Here is a 14,833-nt window from a genome sequence, read left to right as displayed (position 1 = left end):
TAGAAAGGAGCTATGTTATGGGTCCCTTTAACCACATGTAGCAAATGATTGTAAAACAAGGAAAATGCATTCCGATTAATTTACATATAATAGTTGCATTAATTGTGCAACTGGTTCTGGCAGTTACTTGTTATCAAAAAGTTTACTTAAACCCATTCTCCATGACAATTTCTTTGTATACAGTAGCTGATTTTCTGGGTATACGTTTTCGTTCAGGGTCAGTGAAATCCACATAATGGATCCCAAATTTTTCAGTGTAGCCTGCTTTCCACTCAAAGTTATCCATCAGTGACCAAAGGTAATACCCTTGCAAGTCAACACCATCAAGCAAAAAAGCTGTAAATAAATGTACCACTTGGACAAAGAAGTAATACGTTAGCAAGAAAACTTTGGCTATACCAGTTGGGTACATTTAAACTTTTTTTTTAATAATTTTTTATTTATTAATTGATTTATTATCAAAAAATAATAATTTTAATAACTTGCAAATTGCAATTCTGAACAGGAACATATCAATGCACCATAAAATAGTTGTGTAACCTGGACTTTAAACCTAGAGCACTAAAAACCATTGTTTGTTTGACCCACTAACGAATCACACTTCTTAATGAAAAAAAAATCTTTTTTATTGATATAATCAGCACAAACACTTGGTGCAATACAAAGTCCATACTCGAACACGCCTACAAACATGCAAACAAAATTCCTCAGTCATGCAAGCATGGTCGCTAAAAATAGATATTGAATGTTGGGAGTAACCTACCTTTCAAGGCTTCATTAATGTATGATTGTAAGTAGTTACATCGTTGTTTGTCATCCAATACTTTCCCATCTTCGTCATCTTGAGGGTTGTATTTAGTGGAGGTTCCATTTTCTGTGATGATAATTTTTGGGTTGGAATATGTGTTTTTTATGTGTGCCAACAAACGGCGCAGACCCCATGGAACAATGAACAACCAGAATGAACCTAAAAGTGAATGAGGTTATTGTCAGTTTACACATCAATAAAAGAGAACAACAAATTTATGGTTTCTAAACCTGCTCTATCCCACTGTGGGTCTGGTTGAACGAGAACATCTAGATCAGGGTGAATTCTTCCCATTTCTGTTTCCTTTGTAATGGGTTGACATAAGCGAGTAGTATAGTGATTAAGACCAAAAAAGTCGTAGCTTCCTAAAAGATGAATGTTTTGTTTCATTTTGCAAACATGCAAAGAAGTACCTTTCACATGCTTCTTTTCCTCTTCTGTAAATTCTGGCAGTCTTGATTTGGACAAACCTTGCTCTTTGCTCTTTTGGGAAACCTGCTTCTTCATTTCTTCAGGAAAATCCCCATCACCAAAAATTGGATTGGCAAACCAACCTAATGAACACTAGCAACACATTGGAATCAATTGTGCACATGATATGTGGAAAGTAATTATACTAACATCCAAGTATTGTCTTGCAGCAACAACATCTTCTGGCTTAGATGCATCCATTGGCTCTGCCCAATCGCTATTGAGGCTAATAGAAACCATTCCTTTTTGTTCCAGTCTGTATGTTTTGTCATAAACATGCCATGCTGCTGCATGGGACAAAATCATTGTTCTTGACACCATATAACAAGCATTCAGTGGATCTAAATAAAGTAGGATTCTATCTAGCTTTTTGCCGAATACATTTTACAAAAGTTTAGTATCAACCTGCTATTCCCGGAGCATGGTCACCTATCCCATAGCCCAATGTAGCATTGACATGAGGTTCATTCAATGTAATCCAGAGTTTAACACGGTCCCCAAAAGCATTAAAACAAAAATCTGCATATTCCTTAAACTTTTCCACAATACTATCCTTTAGCCAACCCCCATTGTCTTGCAAACTACAAAACAATGGAATGATCATGTCAATTTTCAAATAACAAAATTCAGTAACAAAATTAAAAAAAAAAACACTACCATTGTGGTAAATCCCAGTGATACAAAGTGGCACAAGGTTTTATGTTGTTTTCCAAAAGACTGTTTATTAAGTTGTTATAATATGCAACTCCAGCTGGGTTTGGTGCGGAACTGTCTGCAGTCGGGAGCAATCGCGACCATGATAGGGAGAATCTATATGAGTTCACGTGTATATTCTAAAAAAATCATTTTTGCTTAAACATAGAAAGCTGTAAACTAAAATTTTGTTTCGATCAAAAATTACTTTCATAAGTTGTATGTCATCCTTGTATTTATGATAAGAATCACAGGCTACATCTCCATTGCTCTTGTCATCTATTTTACCATCTGTGTGAGCATGGGTATCCCAAACGCTTGGTGATTTGCCATCAATGTTCCAACCACCTCATCAGAATATTGAAAAAATTATAAACTGAAGTTTTTAATTTATGAAAAAAATACCTTCAATTTGATATGAGGCAGTTGCTGTACCCCACAAAAAGTCTGGCTTAAAATGTCCGGTTACAGCCATATCTCTCTCCATTACGAAATAACTTAATATTTTTGAAACAAATAAACAACAAAAAGCTAAGAGCAAATCTCTTTTTAATGTGCAGCTTCAGAAAATGTAAACTGATTATTAAAACCGCCAACATTTACTGATAAGAGTATAGTACTGACATGCTTAAAATAACTTTTGGTTAATAATCAACAGTATCAACTGGGGTTTAAGAAGACAGGCGTGCAAACACAACAGTTAATAAATAGTGAAGATTTTGATCATTGCAGGTAAAAAAAACATGTTAAGTCAATACAAATAACAAAAATGTTTGAAAAAAAAATATGCTATGCCAGATCACCAAGGTACAACATAGCATCAATTAAATTTCCATCACAGTGTTTAAGGCCACGAACTGCCTTTCTTCTGTCCACCTGTAGTTGCTGCATAATAGTTTCTATGTCCTCCAGGTGAAGTCCTACTTCACTCTCTAGAGCTTCACCAACAGCCTACAGACACATTACATTTTAACTTCTGCCTCAAGAAGCTATGACTGTACCCTTGTCATTGTGAGAGGTTTTACATGAAATGAGTAAAAATTCACAGATATTATATTTTATTGCCTTATTATTTGGACCACTACACGTAAAAAATATTTTTCCTACCATGAATTGTTTAATCTTCTTGTTAACTAATATGTCAATGATGTTTTCTTTAGTAACAACTTTTCCTTTTGCAATGAGATTTAGTGTATCAAGTGGAACACCCAAAGCTTCTGATATTAGAGTCAAAATTTTTGATGCATCATGTATTGGCTGTTGAAGTAGGATGCACTGTTTTCTATGATTGTGCTTTATAATCAACTTAAGCTTGTGGGACTCTTCAGTTTTCATCATTAAACCATCAGAATTGTTATTTTTGGAATAAGGTAAGTGTGAAGTTGTCAAGCAATTGTATTTGTGAACAGGCCAATCATCCATCTGACATGATTTTGAGCTAAAAATACATTATTTATTCTGTGCAATGCACATTTTCTTGCTAATAAAATTGTGCAACGATTTATCATACATTTTTTTTTCTGATCTGGTGGGCCGACATATCACATAGTTTGCATTAAACACAACCAAAACAAATATTTGCTTAATTCGTTCCGAGGGACAGTATAATATTTTGATGCTTAAGATACACTACGTTCGTGCTTCCGTATATATTAATATTATGCTATAATGCTTACCAATACAATACATTTTTGCATCTCACACATCTTTTCATTACAGGAGCAACAACGCCACAAACTTTACAAATCATTTAATTCTCAAATAAACACACACGCACAAACAACCGTATAATTCTACTGATTCAAAACTTTCTCTAGGCTTGGGAATCCCCTTCCAGCGAAAAGGCCAACCGCGCATTTTTTTTGAGATATGTGGCTCAAGGGGAAAATATTCTGTTTTTAGTTTATCAACCAAATTGTAAATATCATGGGCCAAATGCAATGTAAAACAATTAAATAAATAAAATACCGAACTTGGATTGTGCGATACATATCTTGCTTCTCTCACGTAATATAGCCTATAGTTTTTTACAGTGAGCTGTAACATCGAAAATCACTCATGTATAACCCTGCGTCACACACTATACGTAATTGAATTTGATCACAATGTCAATTTGGCCTTTTATGTGACATCATAATGCAAAAAAACATTTTTCCTTCTGCCATGCTTGGTAAAACTGAGTTCTTAAGGTACCACGTGTAGCGTGCTGTAATTAGTGTCAAGTTTATGTTAATGATGCTAAAGTTGTCTTTATTTTATATGAATAGGTTGAATAAGTTTGTGTAACATTATCAATCTGATTGGTTTGTTGAGATTATTTGTGATCTGGCTCAAAACTCCGGTAAGGTTATTTTTATTAACAATGAATAACTTGGATTTTAAATGTACGTTTTCTTCACAGAAAACCGTGTTCCTGTTCGTGTTGTGAACGTGTCCGTGTGCCAAATACACATGTTTTCGGGAATTAAGATTCCTTCCTGGTGTGGCGACGGCGCGGTGCAAAACGCGCAAATTCTGCCGTTACAGTGAGCTGCAGACCAGGCCACTGTTTCTTTCTGATACGTCCCATCGGTGAAGGCTTTGGTGTCAGCCGGAAACAAACCAAGGTGGAAACACCGTTGCCAAGCAAATGCTAAAACTAACAGTGTCGTCAGGCAGTTTTTTTTACGTTGAGAAAACTAGCCTTGATTCATAACAAAATCCCTAATTCAATTTTACAATACGGGAAAGTAAATGGCAGCCATTTACTGCACCTGAAGAAGCGAGATAAAGCTCGTGCTATAATAAAGTTATTTACCAGTCAGTCTATTACAAAAACAGAGCACCAACAAGTATTATAGGCATAGACCAGAGACTGGCACGACAAATTAAAGAAATTAAATTTTAGTATTGTACAGCATGTATGTAGGCTACAGGGTATAACCAGCACGCTTAAGATTTCTTTTTTTAAACATCTTAGAAAACATTATTCTGTCAATGTTTCTAAGAAATTTCTTTTTGACTGGCGTGCTTGTTTTATTATCGTCGATAATGTCAAAGAGTTTAGCGTTTTTTCATCTTCAGTATGTTTGGTGTATTAAGATCCCTATACGTCGGGAGAACATCACCCTTAAAAACAGGTCGCTGTAATTACATACCTTTAATTTTTTTTTAAAGTCTAGGCTATTAAGTTATATTTTCTGTATGAGAGCAGGGTGCCATATTAGGTATACCGGTAAAACCTACTGAATCATCGCAAAGCACAATTCGGTTGTGTTTAGGTGTATATAGGTAGAAGGTAAACAAAGTTACGATAGAACGCCGTCGTCGTTGTGGTAGTTTAGTTTTGATTAATTCCCCTGTTTTTTAATCGATTTACTTTCAACCTTTTTGGTTTGATTTGTTTTAGCAAGTATACCACATGTCCAATGTTGCTGGTTGTGTCCTATATGTAGTAATATTTTATTGCGATGATATGTCAAAGGCTGCGGAAGAGCACAAGGATTAAAGTGGTAGTAATTTTTTGCCATATATAGGAAGCACCATGTAAACTTCTAATGCTTCGCAGGCACTGGGACCGTCAAACCGGTTATCTTTCCAAATATATCCATCAGCCAACCCTACAAAATTATTGCTAATGTACATATTACAGTTGTAATTTTATTTACGTTTACCTGTATGAAGCATGGTAAATATGAAGAAGGAATGTAAAATAGCATTGCATCATAACCAACAACGTATCGTTCTTTGGGATATCTGGCAGTAACAGCATGTGACATGGCATCCACCACCCAATGAACGTTTTCTGAACTGTTTTTGTAAAATCCTTGCAATAATTCCAGGTCTAAACGAAAGATATAAAGAATAACCACAGGAAAACTGATTGACTTACAACTGCTTGGGATGAGATTTATGTTGTTACAAATGGTATGAATTATTTCGAGCTTGAAGAAGATTTAATAATTTGGAAGTTGTCAAGAGATGCTGATTTTGTTCTTACATTGTTTTCGGAAATCATCCCCATAGACTTTCTGACAGGATTTGTCAAGACTTTGCCATTTGTTGTTGATGCATTCTTCCTGTTTGGCCAGAATATTGGTTTTGAAAAACCCGGGCTCAATCGTATGTACACTGACGTTAAAATATCGAGATTCCTTGCTAAAAACAACGGAATATAACTAATTTATAAAACAACCAAGCCTATTAATTTTAAAACAAATATCTGTAATATTTGATGAATTTCAGGCTGAGTGGTAGCCTGCATTTTTTGGCGTTTTCATTTTTTTGTGTTTGCCGTCATTATTTGACAATGTATTATAAAAAGGTACGGCAAGTGGTGCGTAAACTTAGATTGGTCATAATACACAAGCGCGGGTATACAACTAGGGAATTATTACTGTGATCGTTTTTTCCCTTCATAACACGAAAGAAAAAACAACGTTGAGAATTAAAAGATATGTATGAGGGACTGGAGATAGACTTGTCCATTGTTACTTATTATGAAAGCATCGGTGACTTCTAGGTGACTATTCCTTGTGGCGTTGCTTAATGTTTCGAATGAACTCCTTTAGCTGGTATGGCATAAACGAATCCAGAGAATTTAAATGTGCCGCGTTCCTACATACAAACTTTTATAAACACTTCCCAATGTGACGCAAGCCAAACATAACCATCGTTAGAATTCATACACGGAAAACAAACTGCACAAATGCTGTTTGACATTGTTTTCAACCACATAACGCGGCCGAAAACCAGTCGACTGTGAAGCAAACGTGCTGCGTTTTACAGTATAAGCTTATTACATAAATTCCGTATCGCCAATAAAAGGCATTTTATATACGACGATTACCAGACACGATCGTTCTTAAGTTGCGAAGCTGTAACACAAGTATAACAGTATATGTCGATCAGCGAACATACAGGGGAAATCATTTGTTTAAACTACATAGGTTTATCCGACATATTTGCAGACGTTTAGATCGCTTATATTTGTACGTTCTGAAATGCAAACTTAAACCAAACCTCAAACCATCCGAAAATCCTTCCACACCGAATTTGGAAACCATGTAAGGTGCAGCTGATGGTGCAAAACGACCATATTGACTCGCAACGTTTACTATTCTACCTGTAGTGTATACAAGGTGTATTTACTGTAATGCAAACCACAATCACAATGTAAGTAGTATAGTATTTACCTTGGTTGCCTTTGCGAATAAGCGGGTAAAAATGCAATGTTGTGTCAATTGTTCCCAATAGATTAACATCCAGCATAGCTTGGTAGTCTTCTTTTGTGAGCCATTCAAAGGTACAGGTGGGAATTGATATGCCAGCATTATTAACAAGGCACCAGAGAGCTGCCAGGAAAAACACCACAAAGCTGTAATGAAACAGTACACCCTAAAACAGGATGTCACATACAGTTGCCCCCAAGACGTTGTTTTACAATTTCAACCGCTTGCTTCAGATCGCTTGATTTTGTAACGTCTACTTTAAGTGCCAACAACCTCTCGCTGCATTTCGACTTTAGCTCGTCCACAGACTTATCCAGCAGGCAAGCTGCAAAAACATAAAGCCCCTAAACAACAAAATGCATTTAATTTCCATTCAACTCTTTCTAAAAGACTACGAAGTAGGCGTACTTGCTTGTCAAGCTTGATGGCTAGCGATTTTCCAAATCCGCTGTCGCATCCTAAACATAAACACCACATGTATATTTTTATTTTACTTCAGTCTCTATATACAGACCAGTGATGAAAACATGCTTCTCGTGTAGTTTTTTTATTCTCAGAGAACGCATAATTTTGTAACAAGCGAAAATTGCAATGACACTGACGAAGGTCGCCAACAACATGTTAACGCTGTATAAGAGTGTTATCAATGTCCTGTACAGCTACTTCCGAATGCTAACTGCAAACCATGGTTTATTGACTCGGTAAACGTATACATACTTAGTAAACCAATAAGTTCAACCAAGCATATCCTCGGCGCTACGCAGCAGCATGATTATGATATCTATAGAAGATGCACGATAGAAACGCGGCAAATCATAAACTTCAGAACAAAAATAGCAAATTACACCATTTTAAGATTGTATGCGTAATTAGTAAAAAAATGGGCGTTGATGGATCAACTAAAGCGAGCGAGATAGGTCCCCATTTTCTTGGAAATGACAACATTACCCTTCAATAAATGTGGCGCACGCACCCTTTCAACAAATTATCAAAAATGCCTCTGTTTTATAAATCTTTTGACAATACTATTTCTGACTTGCTTAATATTACATTTAGTATTTCATTCGCGTTCTATTGCGTCAGATTTAATTCGTCAAGCTTCCGCAGACTTTTCGAATAACAATGTGTTAAAGCTGTTTATACACTCCAGAGAACCAACCGATATTTAAACCATTTCTCCACGATTTAACCTTCGGTTTGTATCTACTTGATATGATTAAACGAGGCATCATTTGACTATAGCTGACAAACCAAAGTAGACTACATGTAAAAATTCGTTTATTTAAAAAAAATAATTGATGATTTGTTATATCCGCAAGTTTCAATAAAGATATATTCAGTACATTTAGTTATGGCTATAACATGCTTGTCTTCATTGTCACAGATAAACACTGCTGGAAGTAATGGCTGAAGCAGATGTGCATCATTGCACAAGAGTTAAACTTGGATTTACACTCCAGATGTACAAAAGTTACAAAAAAAGCAGAAGATGGTGTAAACAGTTCTAAAAAAACAGAAGGGAACGATTTATTTAAAAAATATCAAATTTGTGCAATATTCTTTTACACATATACAAAATGACTATAATGCAATCATGTAGCGAGCCCGCTTCCAACATGTAGATCTTGAAGATCATCAGAGTGATCATCAGACTGAATGTTCTTTTCCTTGTTTCTTCTGCGGTGAAAACTTTCCGCCGCAACGTAGGTTCCTATACTCATCACAAGGATGCCAAACAATATGTACAGCTTAACATCGACGCAAAGATACTCGCTCCAAGATGATCCTGCCACGATTCCTAGGTTGGTGGCGAAGTTTTTCACACTAAATGCGATCGCCAGTCTGTCTTCGAAGTACGTAGCAAACATGCCTTTAAAAAACTAAAGCCAGTTACTTAAATGTGATCTGAAATATCTTTAAAAAAATATTTACGTGTTACAATTTATTCAACCACATTGATATTGACCATGTCCAATGCATGTGACATATTGGCCTTATCTACACGATACGTAATATCTCACAATAAGAAATTTCAAGGTAACAAACAATGAACCGGAAAACGTCAATTAAAGCGACATGCAGATTGAATACCTTGTGTAATATTGGTCATGATTCCGTCGCAAGCACCAAGGCAAGCGGAAGCGACGAAAATGAGCCAAATGGTACTGCGTGATGGTACCCATAATAGGCACAGAAGGAAGGTTGTGGCGTGCATTAGGTACATTGCACCGATACAGGCGTTTCTCCCAAGCAGTGGAATAATCTTTGTTGAGGTTGCTGACATTGCCATGCTCGCCAATCCGTACGCCACAATAACGAATCCAACCTGTTTTCGCAATGTTGTTGACTTCACAGCCCTTTCGTGACTTACATACTGGCAATTAGCTACTATTGGAAACATGCATTTTGGGATGCAGCAAATAATATATTTTTGTGTCGTATACAATAGTGGGTTAAATGTATAACATTTCACAAACAAGTAATGAAATAAACTTACATATTCCACTCCCAGTGTGCACGACACAAACGATCGAGGAAACTCAACTACCGCAAACGCAACGAATACCCCACTGTAAAAAACAAATGGAAAAATGAGAAGGTGCAGAGGAGACACGATGTGACGAAATGTCTCCTTATATTCTCTTTTAACTGCTGATAGCATTCTTGGTGCACATATTTTCCAGACATCTGTTTAGAAAAATAACCATTTACATGCAAATTTTGTAAAGGTGAATGCCAATAATCTTACCTCCGTCGTCGGTTGCGTGTTGGAAACCTTTATACGTTCTGTCTTGTGTTGGTATTCCTGGGAGGGCCAACACATGTACCAAGGTAAAAGTCAATTGAATCGCGACAAACAGTGTCAGTAAACAATACACCGCAACCGGGCTGGGTTCGTATTTATCCAACTCTTCCGTATCGATATTTTCCTAGTAAAGATTGTGATGAAGAGATCACCCTAAATTTGCCCAGTTTCTGTCGCACCGATATTTACACTTACATTGCACAGATTAGAACCACATAGCTTCCAAGATTTGTCGGATGTCAAATTAGCCCCAGGTGTCGATGCAGTGTACTGACTTTCCTTATATTCTGCAAAGCTTGTATTTGAAGATGTATTACCATCAGCTCTTTTGTCCATAAGACTGTAAAGTACAGTACTGACAAGAGCATTCCCAACCACCTGCGAAGTAAGTCGACTGTAGTAACACTGTTGCCTCGTGTAGGAATGGTATTTTAATTATAGATTACACGCCTTATACCTGGGAACTATACACAAAAACATAAAAAACGCTGAAGAAGCGATACACGCACGACTCCTTGGCAATCGATCTCGCTGACGTCGTTCCCTGTTGTTGCTTCAGTTCACTGTACTTTTCACCCAAATATGTGACGTAACAGGACGTACCCGCCCACGATGCAGCCTCGGTAAACCCATGACATATAGCCGCTGGTATAATGGTGTACCACCCTATGCAAAAGACCATAATGTAACGCTAAAAATCAAATTTTTCTCCGTTGCACCGTCTATAAATATACGTAAACAATGAAATGGGCTGTCTGACGTGTTTAGTTTAGCGACTAAAATATTATTTCCATGTACAAAGTGTGTACTTGGTACTTATGAAAGCTTTTTGCACAATCTAGTTGTAATTCGGGTAGGTAGTTCCCACATTAGCCTAAATATTATTGAAGCACATAATGTGTATTTTGTTGGTCAAAAAATCTTACTTGGGTAAAAATTTGCAAGAGTGTAAATAAAAATTCCCATCTCTCCGGCAATTATGGCAGTCTTCGCGCCTTTAAAGTCGATAAGAAACGGAATAAAAAAGATCGTCGAAAAGGACGAGGTTGCGTAAATAACGACCAAACCGCTTGTTCCAAGACCATCTTCAATATTAATGCTGCTTTGCAGAAAAAGAAGTCCTAAAACAGATTGATGTTCAAATTGTATCTAAGAAACCTTAACCTGATATCTGGGAATGTTACCTCCATAGGCAGCGTAGTTCATCATAAAAGCAACTGAACAAACTAGAAGGCATTTTCGAAGTTGACGTTTTGCCGCACGAACCTCTGCATTGACCAGGGTCAGCACTGTCATGTTTTCTTCACGATATTATCGAAAGTAAAAATCAACAGTACAAAAAAGTAGGCAACTAATGTGTAACTATTGCTGACGTTAACTCGCCTTCACAGGGCTCGAAAATGGTACAGATCTTTTTCTGTAAACGGCAATAGAAAAGCTAGTGAATGGACTGAGCCAAATAAAATTTTAGATGCCAAAGAGTGAACTGTCACTATATTGTATCCACACTTACACTACAAGTAACACAGACAAACTGCACATCTAGAGGATTTCCGATGTATCTTTGTGGCTCTTGTGCACTGATGCAAAAAATGCACTGTTGTTTTTTAACTGTTTCGTGTAACCACAGAAAATAACTAACGCCCATGGGAACCCGAAACAAACAAAGCACAGTAGCTATTGATTCAATGCGCTGAAAACCCTACTATTAACCTCAACCACCAAATCCATTCAGAGCTATCAAATTGTGAGTGCAATTTACAATGATTACGATAAACGTTTTCACATCACTGGAAAAAAGGTGTTGCAATGGGGCGTTAAAAAGCAATCAACCGCATCCATGTGTGCTGAAAAACATCGGCCACAACAAGCGGAAATAGTCAACATTGCCTAACAATCACTGTAAGAACGTTTTGTGAAACAAGCAACTGCCACATCCTTTGCGGATGCTATAATGACGTTCATTTCAGGTATAAATTTAGAATTTACGTAGTTGCGGCTTTCAATTTATTACTAGGAAAATTGCTCTGATCAGAAATACTTTCTCTGGTCAACAGAATCGCCTGCCTTTTTTGTGCAGTTCTTCGCAGAAGACCCGTATTACAAAACCTCTATACTTGCAAAACAATCCACAGACGATTCATGTCCAAATGGTCTTATTTCTAACTTACTTTAACACTCACTAGTCTACCACTGCGTCCTATCGTCTGTCAGCTGTCCACTCCGGTTTGACATCACACGCATGCAGCCGCACACCGTTTAGAGCATTATAGTCGAAGAACGCTTTGTCAGTTTATTGGGTAAAAGGGCTGCGACGTGGGACGTCTGGTAGTATCACGTTACAGAGTTCGCCATCACGCGAAGAGAAACGTGTGATACATGATGGTTTGGTGACGTTTCCTACTTCGAACAACCTCGCATAAACCAGCGCACGATGCGAAAAAATGTAGAGAAGTAGCTTTTTTTCGCTGCGGTAATCGTAGCAGGCTTTTGCCGCGAAAAAAAAGGCAACTTCAATGTAGAAAAGCAAAACCACCACCAATTTATGTTTGAGACACGGTGGAGCGACTGTTAAAAATATCCCGAACAATACGGAATTTTCACAAACACGGTAAACATTCAGAGGATCAAAAGTGTGCGTGGATAAAAAAATTGGCAAAATCGTCAAAAACTTTTGTTCTTGTTCTTAGGTGGGGGTCGATAAACTCCCACCACTACAGCGTGGTCACGCTCATATGGTTCCAATGTCATCTGTTCCTGTGGTTTCATTTTCTCGGTTTGCATTTTCTTTACCTCAGAAGCAAACACTGCCTCTGGTTTGGCAGTGGAATCAATGCAGGATGCCTTTAAAGATAACATGCAAGTTTCATATTTTTTGAGAAAAGTAGGGTCATCATTAAAAATAAGGTAAATTACAATGATCACAACATTCACATCTTGAAAAAAACTACACTTTTTAACTAGTTTTTGTTTGACAGCATGGGACTGATGAAATTCCGAAAAACAGAGGGCGAGAACAACACAAACAAATTACGGACGCACCACGCTAACAAAGCTATGTACAGTATTTAGTGTTGCAATGCATTTCCAGGAAATCTTGAAAACCCATCCCTGTAAACAATTTCGCTACAACAGGATGTATTAATGATCGCAACTAACCTTAATGGAAATGACAAAATGTCCTGTGTTTTTCAGGAAATTGTGCGCATTCAGGGCTACAATTCGTACTTGGTCGGGCTGAGCAACATCAGCAAATATGGTATCTACCATTCCTTCAAACAATATGAAAATCAATAAAAGGGTTTTTGTAATAAATGGTCATATTTCCTTGTAGAAGCTTTTGCCCAATAAAATTGCAAAGTTAAGACAAAAAATCTACTTTTAATGTAAAAAAAAATATATATATAAAGCTAATCACAGAAAATGTACTAAAAAGCACAGACATTTTGGATGCCCAAACCATGCAGTTTTTTTTAACTAGATTCTTACCAACTAGCATTCTGTATTTATGCGGATGTCGTGCGTCTTCTATGATAGGAATGATGTTGGTTCTTTTTTTAGCCACATTAATAAGGTCACGTCCAGAACGATGTGAAAACTCCACAGCATAAACAAGACCATCCTATTAGTGAATTTCAAAGTGTAATTATCTCAAAAAACATATATAAAATGCAAAAAGTAAACATACTGGTCCAACAATATCAGAAACATGTGATACTGTGGTGCCGGAAGCAGCACCAAGGTAAAGGACTTTGGCTCCTGGTTTCATGTGGATAGATTCTATTCCACCAAGGATAGCAGCGGCCAGCTTTGAACGAAACGGATTCCATGCACGGTATTCAATTTTGCTTCCATCATTCTGCAAGAATTTGTTGATTGAAAAGTATATTTGGAATTAAACCATGTTTTTCTCACTTCCACTTCAATTTTCTTTTCACCATACACTGTATCACCAGGAACTAGGTTTTTGGTTACAAGTGCATCTTCCTTTCCTCTTGCAATAAACACCCCACAATGTCTGTGTGGCTCAACAACAGTTGTTCTTCCGCCTCTGAAACCTCCACCACCTCTTCCTCGGCCTAAACAAGTAGGCGTGAAACCGACCCTTTAACACGGGTAAACCACATTTTGTTTAAACACAGTAAAACCTACCACCACCACGGCCTCCAAATCCTCCTCTTCCTCTGCCACCACCTCTTACACCTCCTGCTCCTCTCCCGCCTTAAAACACATCCAACGAATCAAATAACAGCCAGTTTACAACAACAAAAAATGCCAACTATAATATTATTTCTAACCTCCTCTTCCACCACCTCCACGAAAGCCTCTTCCACCTCCTCGTCCAGCAAATCCTTTTAGATGTAAATAAAAAACAAGTAATAAGTTTTTTTATTACTAAACTATTTAATTTTGGTCTTAAAACTTTGCAATTATTACATAATGCATGGGACTACTTTGTACATCCTTATTGAATTTGCTTTGTGCACTTTGCTAGTAACGTATGCGTTTTAAATCATGCCCGAAATTATAAAAACTGTTTGTTTTATCTAAAACACTTAATGTAAATAATAACCTGGTCGCCCCATTGTGTGTAAATAACTTGAAGATTCCGGTTTGCAAAAGTTTTCAACCTTGAGATACAAACACGTGGACTAATGTTATCTAAATGAACAAGCTTTTTTTAATAATACCAACATATTAACAAATTTAAACATAAAAATAAACATCACTCCACTGCGTCATTTCATCTTCACTTCACGTCAGTAACCACGTGCGGATTTGCCTGGAGCCTCTGCCGGTCCGGACAATTGATTGCTGTTTTGCAGAAAACGATTCGTTGCATTT

At 37.1% G+C, this 14,833-nt stretch overlaps 5 protein-coding genes across 7 annotated transcripts; all 5 read right to left on the bottom strand.

Annotated features, from left to right (window-relative positions):
• Window positions 1–97: 97 nt before the first annotated feature.
• LOC145899636 (cytosolic beta-glucosidase-like) lies at window positions 98–2,511 on the bottom strand. Of its 2 annotated transcripts, none has more exons than XM_082988526.1 (9): window positions 2,378–2,511; window positions 2,181–2,320; window positions 1,937–2,112; window positions 1,685–1,860; window positions 1,430–1,620; window positions 1,222–1,372; window positions 1,039–1,173; window positions 764–967; window positions 98–336 (listed from the first exon to the last, which is right to left on the bottom strand). In XM_082988526.1, exons 1-9 carry the CDS (start codon window positions 2,457–2,459, stop codon window positions 143–145), a joined length of 1,449 nt encoding a protein of 482 aa, XP_082844652.1. In that variant the 5' UTR covers window positions 2,460–2,511; the 3' UTR covers window positions 98–142. The 2 variants fall into 2 exon arrangements, with proteins under 2 accessions (XP_082844652.1, XP_082844653.1); XM_082988527.1 differs by having other exon boundaries at window positions 764–874.
• A 247-nt stretch (window positions 2,512–2,758) lies between these two features.
• LOC145899638 (uncharacterized) lies at window positions 2,759–3,759 on the bottom strand. Its single transcript, XM_082988528.1, has 3 exons — window positions 3,649–3,759; window positions 3,080–3,410; window positions 2,759–2,923 (listed from the first exon to the last, which is right to left on the bottom strand). Exons 1-3 carry the CDS (start codon window positions 3,720–3,722, stop codon window positions 2,762–2,764), a joined length of 567 nt encoding a protein of 188 aa, XP_082844654.1. The 5' UTR covers window positions 3,723–3,759; the 3' UTR covers window positions 2,759–2,761.
• A 1,602-nt stretch (window positions 3,760–5,361) lies between these two features.
• Window positions 5,362–7,884, bottom strand: LOC145898932 (retinol dehydrogenase 7-like). The gene is made up of 8 exons (XM_082987607.1): window positions 7,697–7,884; window positions 7,591–7,640; window positions 7,370–7,526; window positions 7,147–7,305; window positions 6,974–7,076; window positions 5,952–6,109; window positions 5,626–5,795; window positions 5,362–5,571 (listed from the first exon to the last, which is right to left on the bottom strand). The coding sequence occupies exons 1-8, from the start codon at window positions 7,800–7,802 to the stop codon at window positions 5,506–5,508; spliced, it is 969 nt and encodes a 322-aa protein (XP_082843733.1). The 5' UTR covers window positions 7,803–7,884; the 3' UTR covers window positions 5,362–5,505.
• Window positions 7,885–8,487: 603 nt separating this feature from the next.
• Window positions 8,488–11,421, bottom strand: LOC145899734 (protein unc-93 homolog A-like). 2 transcript variants are annotated; one of them, XM_082988637.1, is made up of 8 exons: window positions 11,173–11,421; window positions 10,915–11,109; window positions 10,446–10,654; window positions 10,184–10,366; window positions 9,932–10,112; window positions 9,680–9,870; window positions 9,274–9,508; window positions 8,488–9,052 (listed from the first exon to the last, which is right to left on the bottom strand). In XM_082988637.1, the coding sequence occupies exons 1-8, from the start codon at window positions 11,282–11,284 to the stop codon at window positions 8,775–8,777; spliced, it is 1,584 nt and encodes a 527-aa protein (XP_082844763.1). In that variant the 5' UTR covers window positions 11,285–11,421; the 3' UTR covers window positions 8,488–8,774. The 2 variants fall into 2 exon arrangements, with proteins under 2 accessions (XP_082844763.1, XP_082844764.1); XM_082988638.1 differs by having other exon boundaries at window positions 8,923–9,062.
• Window positions 11,422–12,261: 840 nt separating this feature from the next.
• LOC145899735 (rRNA 2'-O-methyltransferase fibrillarin-like) lies at window positions 12,262–14,666 on the bottom strand. Its single transcript, XM_082988639.1, has 8 exons — window positions 14,562–14,666; window positions 14,287–14,340; window positions 14,141–14,209; window positions 13,904–14,067; window positions 13,677–13,847; window positions 13,478–13,610; window positions 13,148–13,260; window positions 12,262–12,832 (listed from the first exon to the last, which is right to left on the bottom strand). The coding sequence occupies exons 1-8, from the start codon at window positions 14,572–14,574 to the stop codon at window positions 12,653–12,655; spliced, it is 897 nt and encodes a 298-aa protein (XP_082844765.1). The 5' UTR covers window positions 14,575–14,666; the 3' UTR covers window positions 12,262–12,652.
• Between the last annotated feature and the right edge of the window lie 167 nt (window positions 14,667–14,833).

This window comes from Ascidia mentula, chromosome 4 (assembly GCF_947561715.1).
Source record: "Ascidia mentula chromosome 4, kaAscMent1.1, whole genome shotgun sequence".
NCBI classification, from domain to species: domain Eukaryota; kingdom Metazoa; phylum Chordata; class Ascidiacea; order Phlebobranchia; family Ascidiidae; genus Ascidia; species Ascidia mentula.
This window is presented reverse-complemented; position numbering and strand designations above follow the sequence as displayed.

Coding starts and splice junctions, on each gene's coding strand:
- LOC145899638 (XM_082988528.1), bottom strand. CDS start 3,722: ATGATTTGTAAAGTTTGTGGCGTTGTTGCTCCTGTAATGAAAAGATGT. Junction 3,411..3,648: donor TGCAAAAATGTATTGTATTG/GTAAGCATTATA, acceptor ATGTATTTTTAG/CTCAAAATCATGTCAGATGG. Junction 2,924..3,079: donor AGAAGATTAAACAATTCATG/GTAGGAAAAATA, acceptor ATGTGTCTGTAG/GCTGTTGGTGAAGCTCTAGA.
- LOC145899734 (XM_082988637.1), bottom strand. CDS start 11,284: ATGACAGTGCTGACCCTGGTCAATGCAGAGGTTCGTGCGGCAAAACGT. Junction 10,655..10,914: donor TCTTGCAAATTTTTACCCAA/GTAAGATTTTTT, acceptor TCTTTTGCATAG/GGTGGTACACCATTATACCA. Junction 9,871..9,931: donor ACACGCAACCGACGACGGAG/GTAAGATTATTG, acceptor TTTTCTAAACAG/ATGTCTGGAAAATATGTGCA.
- LOC145899636 (XM_082988526.1), bottom strand. CDS start 2,459: ATGGAGAGAGATATGGCTGTAACCGGACATTTTAAGCCAGACTTTTTG. Junction 2,113..2,180: donor ATGACATACAACTTATGAAA/GTAATTTTTGAT, acceptor TGATTTTTTTAG/AATATACACGTGAACTCATA. Junction 337..763: donor CATTAATGAAGCCTTGAAAG/GTAGGTTACTCC, acceptor ATTTATTTACAG/CTTTTTTGCTTGATGGTGTT.
- LOC145898932 (XM_082987607.1), bottom strand. CDS start 7,802: ATGTTGTTGGCGACCTTCGTCAGTGTCATTGCAATTTTCGCTTGTTAC. Junction 7,306..7,369: donor ACAACGTCTTGGGGGCAACT/GTATGTGACATC, acceptor TTTTCCTGGCAG/CTCTCTGGTGCCTTGTTAAT. Junction 6,110..6,973: donor GGATTTTCGGATGGTTTGAG/GTTTGGTTTAAG, acceptor CGTTGTTTTTAG/CAAGGAATCTCGATATTTTA.
- LOC145899735 (XM_082988639.1), bottom strand. Junction 14,068..14,140: donor ATTTGGAGGCCGTGGTGGTG/GTAGGTTTTACT, acceptor CTACTTGTTTAG/GCCGAGGAAGAGGTGGTGGA. Junction 12,833..13,147: donor ATTTTGTCATTTCCATTAAG/GTTAGTTGCGAT, acceptor TTATCTTTAAAG/GCATCCTGCATTGATTCCAC.